This window comes from Nelumbo nucifera, chromosome 3 (assembly GCF_055504915.1).
Source record: "Nelumbo nucifera cultivar China Antique chromosome 3, China Antique-T2T, whole genome shotgun sequence".
Lineage (NCBI taxonomy): Eukaryota > Viridiplantae > Streptophyta > Magnoliopsida > Proteales > Nelumbonaceae > Nelumbo > Nelumbo nucifera.
The window spans coordinates 26256757-26272124 of record NC_142651.1 but is presented as its reverse complement, the minus strand read 5'-3'; the positions used below and the strand labels follow the sequence as shown (position 1 = coordinate 26272124).

Sequence of the window (15368 nt, the reverse complement as noted above, 5' to 3'; positions counted from 1 at the left end):
GATTGGCCATGTTGTTGACTTGCTGTCGAACTGGCTAGAGGGTGAAGTCATCTGACACATGGATTTGGTCAATCCAGCAAATGGAATTGGATAACCTCTCTTTTCTAATTTCCAGTATGGCAGTAATCCATGTTTGCTCAGTAAATAATGGTGAAACTTATCCATTTTGTAGTTTGCTCCTGTTGTTGAACTGTTGGATGACGCAAGTTTCAGTGAAGCTTCAGCTGCTTAAAGCGACAGTTGACAATTACAAGCTCTGATGTGTAACAAGTTCAATCAAACAACGCGATTCTGTGGTATCTCATTGATCAGCAGTTGCCATAGCCAGGGTGTTCAATCGCTTGATCCCAGACATGATGGCTGTCCATGGTTCAAAGCATACATTAACCCGTTTTTGTAGTCACAGAGGGCAGAACTTAGTTTCCAGTATGTATATCATGCTACTGTTGCATTTAAATTGTAGATCTGAAGTTCTGATGTGAACGCAGAACAAATGACTCAAGGAATGGATAAAACATTGTTCCATTTCGTAGGTAGAAATTACACTAAATCAATGTTTTAGATGAGCATAAACAAGTCATATGTAATGTATGAACTACTGGATCACAATTGGTAAACAGTGAAAATTGATAGAACTAAAATATGCATGAGACTCTTAATTCTTAGAAACTCAATATAATTTGTGTTAATATTTAAAATTATATAATTTTTAATATTTGTCAACTGAGAAAACTTGAAGCAACAAGCGGTGTATCCATGGCAAGAAATCATCAACCGACAGTTTCAGTGTCAGTTTGTGTTGGGTTCATATCCACCAGTGGCCAGTGCCACATATCCTTAACTTCAAAAACGGATACATATTGATATTATTATTATTATTATTATTATTATTATTATTATTATTATTATTATTATTATTATTATTATTATTATTATTATTATTATTATTATTATTATTATTATTATTATTATTATTATTATTGTTGTAATTGTTGTTGTTGTTGTTGTATGTCTTATGTACTGAAAAAAAAAAAGCCTTTTTTGTGGTTGTCTATTCTCGATAGGGCCAGAGGGGTATATAAAACTCTTTTTTATCATTAAAATAGCATTACTATTATAAAAAAGTATCTACATCCAAAGATAAGTCCAAACAAGGAGGTGGAACACCCTCCCACAAAAAATCATCCAAAGTACATTTGGCTATTCTCACCATAGAATGAGCAGCCATATTACTCATATTTAACTTTTGAAAACAAAAAGGACCTAAAAGGCCAGTAACTTTGTCCAGCAAAGATAAATAAGAAAATGGAACATCCCCAATAGAAGCAGAAGCTAAAGCATTAATTAGGACAGAGCAATCTGAGAAGATAAACATGGCCAAAAAAATCCCTTTCCTTTGCAAAACACAAGGCTTTCTATATTGCCCACAATTCTGTCTCTATTGGTCCTTCTCGAATCAAACATCTCCCCCCTGCGGCAACAAGAAAAGTTTCATTAGAGTTATAACAAACAAAGCCAAGAACCCTTGTCTGCATCAGTAGTTCTTTCATCGCAGAAAATATAATGCATTGAGGAAATAAAAGATCGAGGCACCACATGACAGGAAATGTCTAAGTTATCACTCAAACACTGCTCCAGAAGAGCATAAGAACATCTTAAAAACCACACTAATAGTAGATACCAAACGATTAACTGAAAGAGTTTGATTTCTGAAAATAACATTATTTCTAATAATCCAAATATAATAACAAGAGATCACAATCAAGATAGAACATTCACTTTATCCGTAACTGCAGCAAAAAGATTCAAAATACCAATAATAGTATCAGCGGCTTCAGAATTAACAAAGAATTCTACTCTCACACTCCAAGGAGAGTTGAACCATAAAGCTCTTGCCACCAGACAGTTAAAAAATAGATGTATAGCATTTTCATTTATATCACCACAAAAGACACAGGAACTGGAAATATTAAAACCTCTCTCATGAGCAAAAGAGGCAATCGGAATCACCCTCCATAAAAACTACTTATATCTAGGAGCAACTTATAGTTTCCAAATTTGCCTAATTAACCTTTCAATCTCCAAGATAATCAAAACTCCTTCCTTCTCCAGATTGACCTATAAGCATTCTTAATAGTCAAAGACCCATTCTTTGCTAACCTCCAACTGAACATATCAATCTGTACATTCCTAAAAATGTGCACATTCAAAATATAAGACACCCAACTATCCCCCAAGAAGCTAAAAAACTAGTTCCAAATTCCATTTCCCCGTAGAATCAAAAGGCTCATTAAAAGATATGTTTCTATTTTGCCGGGTGACAGGACCAATAGGAGCTGTAAAGAGATTACGGACTTGAATCCAAGGCACATCCAAATATTCTCATGAGAATTCAAAGACACCTTGAATCCCAAATTAGGCTTAAATAGAAAGATGGATATATAAATGCTTTTCCAAATTCTAGAATAATTAGATTTCAATTTATAAGGAAAAATACTGTGAGATTGAATATGTTTTACTTCTCAATAACTTCAACCAAAGCCTATAATCTTGATTAATAAATATCCAAGCCAGTTTTAATTGAAAAGCTACATTCATTTTATTGGCTTTCCAAATCCCAAAACCACCATAAGAAATAGGAGAATAAAGCTAATTCCAATTTGTCCAAGTAAAACCCTTAAGATTCTTCCCAAAAGACCACCAAAATTGCTTCTAAACTTTATTGAGTTTTTCATTCAATCCATTCAGAAGAGAAACAACAGACATGACATGATTAGGAATGGATTGAAGAGTCGATTTACCTGCTTGAGACAAATGCAACTTTCCACCCATTCAATTTAGGTTCAAACTTATCTAACAGATATTCAAAAGAGGAATTCATATTTTTAGTCCAGAAAAGGGGAATACCTAGATACTTCGAATGAAAATCAAGATTTCCCATTCTCGGTTGTCTTGAAAGAAGCTTCCTCACTTATGATGAATATTGTTACTAAAATAAACCCCAGATTTTTGATAATTATAACTTGCCCCCAAAAATCCCGAAACTTATTTACAATCTCCAAAAAATTATGAATTTTCTTCTAGAGGCCTTAATAAACAAAAACACATCATCCGCAAACAAAAGATGAGAAATATAAGGAGCCTCCCTAACTATCTTAATACCATTTATCTTCCCTAACTCTTCTTCCTTAATAAGCATACGTTACAAGACCCCCGTGCCTAAGATAAAGAGATACAGAGATAAAGGACCCCCTTGCCTCAGACCTCTAGACATGATAATATGTCCTTCAGCTGAACCATTAACCACCAAAATGGAATAAGTGGCAGTTGAGTCCTGATATCTTATACGTTTTGGGAAAAAAAAACATGCTTTAAAAAATCTCCCTAGAGTTATCTTGTCCCAGCCTCTGTCTATTCCCACTGATTTCAGTTCTTCGATTTTACAAAATTTCAATTTCGGCTCAATTTGGGTCAAGTGTACATGCAAACATGTACGATGCATAGGAGATTAAGAAATACTTTATACAAGGTTTTGCATTGAACATATTTGTATCTATTTTTAGGTGTGAAAATATATCAACTAAAAAAGTAAAAAAAGGAGAAATATACTTCAGGGTAATTAAAATTAATAATTTTTTAAGTATCAAGATTTATATTGCTTTCCTTATCTACACACATATTTTAATCCTTTTACTATTTTTTAATGTTTTCTAAGGGTACCCTGAAGTTTATTTCATTAGTAATATAAAATAAGGTAAATTGCATATAAGTATCCTATACATTTTCCTTTTTTTTTTGTAGAATAGTATTCTATACTTTGGGGCTAATCTCACTTTACTACTTGAACTTCAAAGCATGCCACTAGAGTACCTAAACTTCCAAAAATTGCCAATTAATACCCATTGCTAATAGTCCATTAGTTATTTGTATCACATGATGGCATGTATGACTTAATTTAAAAAAAAAATACCAAAATACCCTTTTTAATATTTTTAGACCATTTTACCTTGATTGCCTTACTGATGATGGCAAGAATTACTTGTATTTTCTAGGAACAACATCAATATAAACCCCTCTTTATTATAGATTGAATAACCCAAAAAAAAAGGATTACAAGAATGTCAATTTAATTTAAATCCCTCTTCTTCGACAACAACGTCGTTTTCCCCGACAACATTTTTTCATGTAGCTTCTCTACTAGGAAGCACTAGTTTTTCGGTAAAAAGGTTAGGGCATAAAGTGAACAGTGGTGCCCAATTGCAATGAGAAAGGATTTAAACATGGCTATTTTGACCAATTCAAAATTATGGTTTTCTTGTTCGTTCAAAACTCAAAAGGGTATTTGTGTCTTTTCACATGCCATTTAACGTTAGTTAACGATTTTAAACTAAACTAACAGTTTTTGAAAGTTCAAGTACTATAATGACATGTTTTGAAGTTCGGGTACTATAATGAATTAATGATCATCATTCAAGCTGTATCCCAATTCTATGGGGTTGGTGACATAAATCCTTTTTTACCAATTCCATTTTGTTCAGTGTCATGTCTATCATTGATACTTTTTGATGCAATATTCATCATTAAATTATAGGCATTTATAAATCATCTGCTATTACTTCCACTCAAGTCTTTTTTCTGCCTGTCCCCGGCTCTTCTAACCCTTTCAATTTATAATAGATCACCTTTTCTAATAGGTGTTGTAAGTGGTCTTTTTATACACCCAACCAAACCGTTTCAATCCACTTTTTCTCATTTTATCATCTTTTAATCATTATTAATAATGATCGACACAATACCTAAGATTGTGTTTGGTATCATTGTTGTTTCTACAAGAAACTGTCGGAGTTTATCAATACAAAATTTTGAAAAATTATAATCACATCACATCAGATAACCACTTCCACTAAAAAATATAGGCATGGGATTGGATGTTGGCGCTTACATAGAAACATCCAATTTGATGTTTCCAAAAAACCAACAATGATAAAAATATATATATTCTTACAAGCAAAGGTGGTAATGATACCAAACACAACCTAAATTGACAGAATAGTCAAACGATTGAATTGAGAAAGGTAAGATAAAATTTTATTCAAGAAAGATTGAAAAAACAGATTACAACCAAGGCCCTCAAGGTCAGGAACCAAACACGATATAATACATTGTAACTCAAAGAAAGCCCCTGGATCTCAACTAAGAACAAAGAACTGAAGCTTGAAGGCCCTTGGCCGCAGCCACCCAAGAGATGAGCTTGCCGAAGGCAAAGGCAATCAAGCAATCCATATTAAAAGCCTTGTTAAATATGGCTGCAGACAGGACACTCCAAATGCACCTCGCCAACTTGAAAGTTGGAACCGTGCTTCAGCTCCCAAGTCCATAGCATATATATCCTCAACACAGCATCGCATACACCACTGGAGCCCCAAACCGGACAGAAAATGACTCCAGATTGCAGATCCTCGCCAACTTATAACAGAGAGCAGTGAATGAACAGATGCTTACCGTCTTCAGCCATTTGACCACATAGAACACACAGCAAGTCCTGAATCTACACACCCCTCTTAACAAGGGAATCTTCCCTAAGACATCTATTCAGACCTGCTGCCCAAACCAAAGTATTCACTTTAGAGGGAACTGAAGGATTCTAAATTTGGGCTGCATATGAATGAAAATATGAAATAGAATAATCAGATATGCCAAAATTCGAATTATTTTTGGTTAATATTTAGATTTGAATAAACTTTAGATATCATATCAGGTCTAAATCGTATTTGGGTTTGACAAATGACAATAATAAATCCAATGCAAACCTCATGTAAGTCAAAGGATAAATTACCCACTAAAAATCCAAATCCAACTCTACAGGCTACGGCAATTAGGGTTTATATTGTTCCCAACTCAGAACAAAACTATAGACCATGTTCTTTCATAACAAGTTAAATCAGGACCATCTATCATGGGCCTTCTTATTGGAGGACAGAAATGGAGAATAATCTAAAAAAGTATTGAAGTCCGTGTCGCGCCTGAACCGGCCGAGTTGGAGTCTGGAAACGAAAAGAAGAGGGAGGAAGCAGGAATGACCGCTGCTCTGCTTAAATCCAAAGGGTTGTCTAGCTGCTGACTGCTGAGCCTTTCTTTTCTTTAATGGCAATTAGCAAAGTTTGGTTGCTAAGTTTATTAGTTTCGTTTACCACAACAAGGTCTGAAGAATATCATAGAGAGAGAGAAACTCAGAGAAGTGAGAATTCGTGACAGACAACCAAACCTAGTGAGTGAGTGAGTGAGTGAGTGTGAAATGGGGCTCTCGCCGAAATAAGGTTGTGTCGCCGGGTGCCCGTGTAACCTTTCCATCGAAGTTTCAGGCATTGAAGTCTCAGGGTAAGGAGAGGGTACGTCAGCACCTCACGCGTTTGTGATTTGCCGATGTTTTAATTTTCAAACTAGCTACTGTTGAGGCAGCAAAGTATATGAACTCGATACTCATCATTGAACAGAACCGCTTTACAGGTTGCCTCAAAACCCTTAATTTGGGAAAATGTCTCGGAGGGTATTTTGCCGCCAATGGTTGTTTTCGTTTCTCCACTGCATTCATAGGTCTCGTTTGCAAGCATCATCTCTTTCAAGGTTTGAGACCAACCTGAATATAGTTTTTCGTTTCTTTCTTTTCAATCTTCTATTTTTTTGTGGATTTGGGTCTATTGATCCCAATACCAACTGAAAATGCAGGTCTTAAGTTTCTCTTATGCCTCTCTTTCTCTCTCTATACTTCTTTCAAATGACGAATTCATCCTTGTTTCAGATTGGAATCTCGGAGTAGTTTATTTTATAGCATTTTAGAAACTCATATCGACAGTGGATACTTCCCCATGGTACAAGGTTTGTTCCTCTCTCTGCGAATGACGTGTTTAAAAGGGACATGATGTTAATGAATTTTATGTTCTTGTAGAAAGTACTTAATGAAACTATTGGTTATTGTTTTAAGCTGAACCATTTAAGAACAACCTCTTTAAATTAACGTCTCTGAAGAATGTAAATTTACCCACTCCAAACAAAACTCATCTATTCTTATAACACATGACCATTGGCTCTTGTAACAGTTTGACCTGATTGTTTAAAATTTCAGTTTTAGTAATACTCTTGGCACTTACACTATTATTTTCAAACTGCAATCTTGTTTTAGTTACATTATTTCTGGTACCTATGTATACATGTGTTGAGTTTCTTGATCACCCCAGCATGGCGGTCATACAGCCGTGGTGGACGCAATTATGACCTCTTTGGCAATGGAAAACCTGGTGATGAAGAATTCAGGAAAGCCTGGGAGAAACAGATGGATGAAGAGGCTTGTCTCTGGACAGGAAGTGATGATGATGATGATGATGGTAAAAAGGGTCGAAGCCATCTAGAAAATGAGATCGGGAAAGTTAAACAGAAAGCGAAGGAACACTCAGATCTTATTGATGCTGATGACAGCGATGAGTTGAGAAGTGTCTGGTCTGGAAGTGATGAAGAGAAGACGCTGTGGACAGGAAGTGAATGTGACGATGATGATGATATTCCTACTGAAGCCTATCCAAATGAAAGTAGTGATGCATATATAGACAAATTGTTTGAGTTTGAGGAGACACCAAAATACCGAACAATCTCTGAACTGTTGAAAGCTGAAAAAGAACCACCAGAGTTATCCCCAGGAAAACAAGCTAGGAAGCTTGCTGTTGAGAATGCCCTGAAAAAGTTGAAGAAAGGGCCAGATGGGCGTTATATCAATGTGTGGGAGGTTATGACTGATATTGACATTCTAATAGGAGCTTTTGAAAATATTGTTTCGGGCCCAGAATATGCAGAACTTAGAAAGGGAGGACCAAAGAAGCTAAACATGGAATTTTTTAAAGATATACAAGCACGTATGAGAGATCCAAACTTCAAGTTCTCACCTGAGCTAAAGTTGAAGCCAAAGAACAAACTGGTGTCAAGAAGGAAATGGCAAAAAGCCCAAGCAAGGCGGAGGAAGGATCAGAAACGTTAGGTAGTAATCCTTTTACTCTTCATTGAAAACAAGTTACATGTACACCCTTTGGATCTTTAATTTGTGCATTATTACATTGCTTTTAAAGTGCTTTGTTATGCTTACCAAATTAAAAATTACAATGAACACCATGTTGCAATAAATACAGAATATTTGTTGTTATAAGGTGGATTTTATTAAGTTATTAGATTTGTTTCTTTAAATTGGTTTCTTATTTCTTGATGGCAAATTCTTGGACGGGTTATTTAATAGATGCAACAGTTAATACTTTTTTGTAGTATGCATCTTATTATTCATGGTGACTTTCTTTTTATGCTTGCAGTAAGCTAGTTTTTTCTAGTTTTGTATTCTTTGTCCTTAATATCTGTTTGAGTATCTATTCATGATATGTGTATGGTGCAACAGAGTTAACATAGTGGACGGTCTTGAATATTCTTGAGGTAAAATTGCTTTCATTAGGCCTCTAAGGATTTGTCCTTATTGGATTAGATTTAAATCAAAATATTGGTGTTGTTCTACTTAAGAAAACTAACTGGACAAGTTAAACAAGGCAAGCTGTAGTGTACAGAATTTCTGCAATCAGGTTGGTTGAATTTAAGACTATAAAGTGAATTTAAAGGTCGAAAGGAAAGCTAATTTAATGATTAAATGAATTAGCTTTATGCATTCAAGGGTGGTTCTTCACTTGCATATGTGATCCTCAACTTTCCATGATGATTTCGTGCTTTCCATCTCATTTCTGCCACTGTGCCACATCGAGTCTGTCAAACAACAAGAGCTTGGCTGGCTGCTAGTCAGGATTGCTAAGAAGAATGTTACTGACCAAATTGTGGAATTCTGTGACCCTGAGTTTTCCATAGTTTATCCACATTCCATTGTTTCCTTAAAATTACTTACGTATCCCTTTCATTTAACCCAGTAATTTGTTCAGGATGGACAAAGGAAACCTGGAAATATTGCCAAGGCTCCAAAAATATACAAAAGCAGTTGGGTTCTCTCTTTTATTTGTTTTTGCTCTTTTCTTTTTTGGTGCAATATGAAATGTTAAATTAAAGCAAAACAGAGGGAATGGAGCTGCAGCTGCAAGTAGTCCACTCTATTACATTTCAAAAAGAGCTACTGTATATCCTCAGAGGGACACTTACATTTCAAAAACTGCTACACCATCAGTATTCATTGGCTTTACTAGTGACAATGTGAAAGCATGGGGATGGTTTAGGAAGTACATTTTCATTTCTGTAGTTTAAGCTCTGCCGAAGAATATGGACCACTAGGACTAGCCTCTGCCACATGTCATTATGGGTCTGATGATACTTATCTACTCTGCAGAGCTTGGCCAATGGTTCCATCTGCATGCAATTGAAGGGGATAAAACTGCAAGTTTTAGCTTGTTGCCATATTTCTTCAACATGACTTAACCAACCCTCTTTTTGAAAATACTCAAGAGATTTAGATAACCATCGTCTGAGCAGTTGAATGAGTAAACTGGTTCTGTCCCAAAGCAAATTCGCTTTGACTCCCAATCTATTTAGGTGGACCGTGGACACCGTGCAATCTATTTCATGGACAATGAAATACTCGGACCAAGGTTATGCATGTCTTACTGTGTCGTGCGCATCGTACGGTATCAAGTTATCAAAATTCAATGAATTCGGCTTTGGTCAGTGCAAGTTCGTATTCACACCATTTGAACAGTCTCTTGCAACCTTGCAATGAGAATAATTTTTCATGAAATAAAGTATATAAGTACAGAGATATTCCCAATGCAAGGCTGTAAAGGCTGTTTGAACAGCCGTTACAACAATTTTTGAGATCATATAAGCACCCCATATGCATATCTCAGCGTGTATTGGGAACATCTTTCATACTTGTCAATGGGAGATATTTCCAATACACAGTTGGGATGTGCTGTGGGGCATGCTGTGTGGATGCCAATGTAAACTCCCAGTTTTTTTATTGTGTGTGTCAATAATTTTAAACCTTTGGCTCTGATGACTACTAGTCCTTTCAATTTACTAGAAAGAAAAAAAAAAAAAGCTTTGATAACCGAAAGGAGAATTTATAGGTGCAGGGGAAAACAAAATCCACCTTCCCAAAACCCCTTTTATTTTTGTTTTGAAAGTGCAAAACCCAAAATACAAAATCACTTCCTCAGCCACTCAACCCAAACCCAATACATAAAAAGAAAAAGAAACAAACCTCATTATCCGTGCAGGTAGGGATTTTTAAATAATCCATCCTAAGATGTTGGTGAGATTTCCAGAAACATAATTGATTGAATTAAAATCCATCCAGTTTTCCGCCTCTATACCCTTGTTGCATGAAAGTTGGCAGGCACCCTAATTCCCTGTGTAAAAAAGCCACATTCATATTTTTTATAAGAGCCCTTGTTTTCCTTAGAGGCCAAAGCAATTCCTTTCATGATAGTTTCATCTATACGAATTGTTTTGTGCATTAATCTCCACATGAGAAAATCAACTTTTGTTGGAAAACTAGGGTCTCAAAAAATTTTATACCAATTGACCAATGGGCCCTGGGCTCTTACAAGGCCCCAAGCAGATTTTGAGTTGAATTCCTCTATGGGATTTAAACGTCAAATCACTGTCGTAGACAACAGTGAGCACCACATTAGATTGAGTTACCCTAATATTAATGATGTGCTCATGTTATCATCTACTTCATAAACGAACGGGCCCGAGCAAATCCAATTATCATAGCAAATCCAATTTTGAGTATATGACTTAGGTGGTAATTGATAATTTTGAAATCTGATGTTTGAAAAGTTGAAAAAAGTTAATTTTATGTATGAAGTCCAAAAAGTGGCACATATAATTTTTTTTTGTTTTTCAAGGCCTTTGAAAATATAGAAGGGTTTGTGTTTGGGTGTTCTTCTAATATATGAGATAATTACCTATTTTACTATTTTGCCCTTCAAAATATTTTGTTGGGTTCTCTCTCTCTCTCTCTCTGTACAAAGCCACCATTACTCTTCAACCTCCAAATGTCACAGAACACCACCATCACCCCCAATGCCCGTAGTGCTTGTTCAAGATTAGATGCAAACTGTAATATGGGGAAAGACAGTGTTCTCTTCTATTGTTAGAGAGGAAAAAACCTTGAATTGGATTTAAAAGAGGGGGAGATATAGGTCATTTCAAAAAGTTTTAGGGGGCATTTATGACTTTGACCAAGCTCTGAGATGTGTTTAATCCATTTACCATTTCAGGCCTATTAAAATTTGATTTCCGTTTAGCCAAGTCTCACCTGGCGGATTGAAAATTTGATTTAGCCTACACAAATGCCTAAGCCCCAAGGTTGTGACTTGTATAAAACCAACCCAGGCCAGTTGCGTCACTGATGAACTCATACCAAGAAAGCAAGAAGAATCCAAGCTGAAAATAAAATATCATCCTTAGACCACTTTATATGATGATGGATCACTTGACGACCTTTCAGTTGGGGATCCCCCTGTAAAATTCTTCTTCACTCACCGTACCAAAGGTCCAATTCACAATGTTCTTTCTCTTGAAGGGCTGTTTGGCAATGACATGATGACATATACTATTACTAGGAATTGGGAAACCTCCTGTATTTGCCCCATTGTAAGGAAGCCTACGTCACTACTTGTAACTTGTTGGGTGAAGAGCCCTCCCCCTTCATCTTTGTTTGACTGATTGAGTTGAGGTCAATGTCGAGTACTGAATTTCTGAGATTCCCAACTCCCAACTTCCCTTTTCTTCCCCCCCCCCCAACCCATTTTTCGCTTTGTTCCACTTGAATTTCGAATATAAAGTCTGACTAGGCTTAATAAGGGATTTTAGTTGTTGTCACCACTCACTACTCACCACCGAGTAAGAATATAGTAATTTAGAAGATCAAACTTCTCAGATTACCAGAGTGCACTGTAACCCCATTTCAGCAAAATCAAAGCATTTGCAACAAATTAAGTATTGAACCACTGGGTGCTGAATTCAAGTGGGTTAGAACCGTTGGGTGCTTTATGCAAATGACCCTGGTTGGAGAAAAATGAAATTCATTCCAAGTCGAATAATTTTCATATTTTGCAAAGTTTGCTGTGTTATTTTGCTTCCAAAGTTAAACAAAACCTTTTCCAATTGGATGCTGTTTTCCAAGGAAAACCATTCATTTTCCTACCAAATGTAAAATTCTAGGCATCTATGTAGTACTGGTGGTAGCCTAGTAGGCGGGGCGGGGGGGACCATACACTGATACAGAAGGGTGTTCAAATCTGCCCCCCACCAGATTGCCCCCCCAACGTCCCACAACGCATCCCCGCCGTGTATTGTGAACATCTCACGATGATGACATCATCACTTCACTTCTGATCAGATGTTCCCAATACACGGCTTGAATGTGCTCTGGGACGTTGTGGGGGGCAGATTTGCTCTCTGCAGCAGGCAGACAGAAAGCAGGGCATGTCCTCCCTCCTCTCTCCCGCACATCGCGCACATGCACGAAGAGAAGTGAGTTCATGACATCAACAAAATGTGCACGTGAAAATCACGTGTCCACCCCACCTAATTCCTGTACCCTACGGCCAAGCTGTCGGTAGCCAATGACCTTGTCCAGTAAAATAAAACCATGTTGACTCTTGTGGTGTCAAGGAACTTGATTACATTCTAATCTCCTTCTCTTTATTATTATTATCATTATTATGATCTTCATTTCCGTTGGTAGATGATATCTCACCATGTCCACACAAACATACAAGTTCAGAATAAAGAACAAAGGGAACACAGAAAACAAAATTGAAGAGAGAAATTAAGAACATCCTTTTAACAACCCCCATAAAACCAAGAAAGATTCATCACTCAGCAAATATCAGAGACATCTCATCTACCCCGCCACCCATTAGAAGACAGTACTGTCTCTACCTGTTGCCCATAAACCCACTTCTGTTTCTCTTTACATGATTGAACAGCCGTTAGTGTTTTCATCACTGAACATATAAGCTGCTGAATGATCAGCCCTGTTTTCAGGGTAAACGCTGGGGTATGGAGCAGAATTATAGTTATAATTATAATAATAGCCAGTGTTGGGAGGGATGATGGGGGACCTATAATACATCATCTGGGGTTGCATGTACCTGGTATCATTCATCATCATCATGTTGTTCACGTTATGCCTGTTCTGCAAGTTCATGACTGAAGAAGAGGGGTGTTGGTATCCTTGCATGGTGGGCATCATCATGGGTGGTGGTTGGTGTCCACCTGCTGCAAACCCGCCAGCAGCAGCTGGGAACCCTGCAGAAGACCCCTGAAACCTATTGTTAGTTTGCGCTTGAATCCCTACTCCATTGCCTCCAAGGCCACCACCATCAGCACCATGGCCATGAAATCCTGCTAGGTTCAACATGGGGTTGATGTCGTTTGCCTTGCCAGAATTGATATTTCCTCCACCTAAATGGGCATTGCCCATCTTTGTAGCAGCCATGTTCCTCTGATCTATCCCAATAGATGCAGCTTTCAAACCCATATTCTGGTTAAAGTTTCCTACACCCCCAGCCCCACCTTTCTTGCTGGCACTCCCATTTCCAGCATTGTTCACCTTGCCATTGCTGCTTGCGGGGATGTGAACAGCACCAGCACCACCCTTCTTGGCACTGTTGGCCTCATTCGCTTGCTGCCTGAGCATAGCCAGATGGCCCATCTTATCTCGGAGGAACTGTAAGTCATCTTCATCTTCATCTTCATCATCATCGGAGCAGTCAAATTCATCCTCTTCTGGACTGAATGTTGGGAACTTCGGCTGATTTTTGAAGGCCTGGAAACCCTTGATCGCACCTTGCTTTTGGTCCTTGTTGTTTTTGTTATCTTTGGCTCCACGAGACTGTTGCAGCTGTTGTTTTTGGTTTTGATTAGATTTTGCAGACCAAAGCTCTGCATGTTTACCGTATTTGACCAACTTCTTAATCAAAGTTCCAGAATCTACACTTCCTGAAACTGTGACCTTCTGTTGCTCTGCATCTATATTTACTGTGTATACACCTGAACCAGCAAAAACACAAAATATAATAAACAATTTATACCAATCAATGGCAGAATAGGGAATGGGCATGGGGGAAGCTCCACTGTACTCTCTGCTAGAGCCTTCATAGTTTTCACGATTTGCAGACAAAACCCACCAGCATAGCTACAAGAACAAAGACTCAAAACTTAAAAGAAAAGCAAAAAAACAGTAAGAAAGTGGGTACCTTCGATTCTCTGAAGAAGTTTCTTTACTTCCTGCTTACATCCATCACAATGTATGTTTACTTTAAGAACACAAGTCTGTAGAAGATAGAAAGAAACAAACCCAACAAACAAGAAATTTTTTGTGAGGAGAAAAGACCATATTCCACCTTTCTTGTCCAGGAAAAAAGAAAAGCCCAAAGAGAGAGAGAGAGAGAGTGGAAGAGACAGACAAACCTGGATCTTGAGGAACTTAAAGTCTTCATCTTTAGTCATTTCTTCAGTGCCGTTTAGAATGAAAATTTTCTCTGTACAAAAAGAGAAAAGAAGAAAAAACTAATGTGCTTGTGGTAAAAAAGGGAGCGCGAGGAGTTTCTTCAATAAATTCTTCCTCTTAAATTGCTCTCAGTGGCAACAACAAACCCACCAAACCAAACCCACATGGGGTTAAAAAGAGTTAAAACGAAAACGATCAAATTAAAGAATAAAACAACGAACACCCAAACAAAAGTAACAGAAAAAGAGAAATCAGAACGGGAGAGAGAAAGGGGACAGAATACAGAGAGAGAGAGAGAGAGAGAGGAAAAAGGGGTTTACAGTGAGGAGAAAGAAACGTTGGAGAGGATGAGGTTGAGATGTAGGTGGGGTAGGGAGGGGGTCTGAAATGATGTGATTTGACGTTAAATACTGAAAAATAGTAATTAAAATAATAAAAAAAGAACAGTGACTTGACAGTTCCATCACAGTCACATGTACCCCATTTTCTCGCGAGACTCGATATCTTTTCAAAACTGCAACTGCAGAAATTCTTCATTTCTTCATGAGTCAGGGCCAGAAAGATCAAACTTTCTGCGCACTCCTGATTTATTCGGGATTTCGGGTTTTGCTCTGATAAGTTACAATTATCTCCTCTCATGGTTCATCTATACTCTGGATAGATCAGTAAATAAAGCTTGCACTGTTGCGCCGTGGCTCATTTTGCTGCATATACATGAAGACATTCTGCGTTACTGTTGAACCATTTTCTGCAGATTCAGTCTTTCAGAGGTTGCCACTAATAAATATATGGGTACAATTTGGGTCCTGTAGCACAGCACCCTTTGCAGCTGGAGTTTTGCACTTTGGGGATCATTCACTCTGTTGATCCATTA

General features: G+C 37.3%; 3 protein-coding genes across 9 annotated transcripts in view; 2 read left to right on the top strand and 1 right to left on the bottom strand.

The window, feature by feature from the left end:
* LOC104598154 (AAR2 protein family) overlaps positions 1-641 on the top strand; it is a 41256-nt gene extending 40615 nt beyond the window's left edge. For all 3 annotated transcript variants that reach the window (XR_016083971.1, XM_010260105.3, XM_010260155.2), the window contains exon 13: positions 173-641. Coding sequence is in view for 2 of the 3 variants with exons in the window: in XM_010260105.3 (XP_010258407.1) it covers positions 173-232 (60 nt within the window). In the remaining variant the exon portion in view is untranslated. The remainder of the gene's footprint in view (positions 1-172) is intronic.
* A 5224-nt stretch (positions 642-5865) lies between these two features.
* On the top strand, positions 5866-8229 carry LOC104597929 (glutamyl-tRNA (Gln) amidotransferase subunit C). 5 transcript variants are annotated; one of them, XM_010259765.3, is made up of 4 exons: positions 5866-6378; positions 6508-6624; positions 6800-6876; positions 7236-8229. In XM_010259765.3, the coding sequence occupies exons 2-4, from the start codon at positions 6536-6538 to the stop codon at positions 8024-8026; spliced, it is 957 nt and encodes a 318-aa protein (XP_010258067.1). In that variant the 5' UTR covers positions 5866-6378; positions 6508-6535; the 3' UTR covers positions 8027-8229. The 5 variants fall into 5 exon arrangements, with proteins under 5 accessions (XP_010258067.1, XP_010258313.1, XP_010258151.1 ...); XM_010260011.3 differs by having other exon boundaries at positions 6495-6624; XM_010259849.3 differs by having other exon boundaries at positions 5866-6389.
* A 4566-nt stretch (positions 8230-12795) lies between these two features.
* LOC104597858 (uncharacterized) lies at positions 12796-14782 on the bottom strand. The gene is made up of 3 exons (XM_010259644.3): positions 14455-14782; positions 14241-14316; positions 12796-14034 (listed from the first exon to the last, which is right to left on the bottom strand). Exons 1-3 carry the CDS (start codon positions 14491-14493, stop codon positions 12953-12955), a joined length of 1197 nt encoding a protein of 398 aa, XP_010257946.1. The 5' UTR covers positions 14494-14782; the 3' UTR covers positions 12796-12952.
* Between the last annotated feature and the right edge of the window lie 586 nt (positions 14783-15368).

What these genes read in the sequence shown, in the direction of transcription:
- LOC104597858 (XM_010259644.3), bottom strand. Translation starts at nt 14,493, where the DNA reads ATGACTAAAGATGAAGACTTTAAGTTCCTCAAGATCCAG. An exon ending in TTAAGTTCCTCAAGATCCAG is followed by an intron (nt 14,317 to 14,454) that starts GTTTGTCTGTCT and finishes TATCTTCTACAG; the next exon opens with ACTTGTGTTCTTAAAGTAAA. An exon ending in ACTTCTTCAGAGAATCGAAG is followed by an intron (nt 14,035 to 14,240) that starts GTACCCACTTTC and finishes TTGCTGGTTCAG; the next exon opens with GTGTATACACAGTAAATATA.
- LOC104597929 (XM_010259765.3), top strand. Translation starts at nt 6,536, where the DNA reads ATGTCTCGGAGGGTATTTTGCCGCCAATGGTTGTTTTCGTTTCTCCAC. An exon ending in CAAGCATCATCTCTTTCAAG is followed by an intron (nt 6,625 to 6,799) that starts GTTTGAGACCAA and finishes TCCTTGTTTCAG; the next exon opens with ATTGGAATCTCGGAGTAGTT. An exon ending in ATACTTCCCCATGGTACAAG is followed by an intron (nt 6,877 to 7,235) that starts GTTTGTTCCTCT and finishes TGATCACCCCAG; the next exon opens with CATGGCGGTCATACAGCCGT.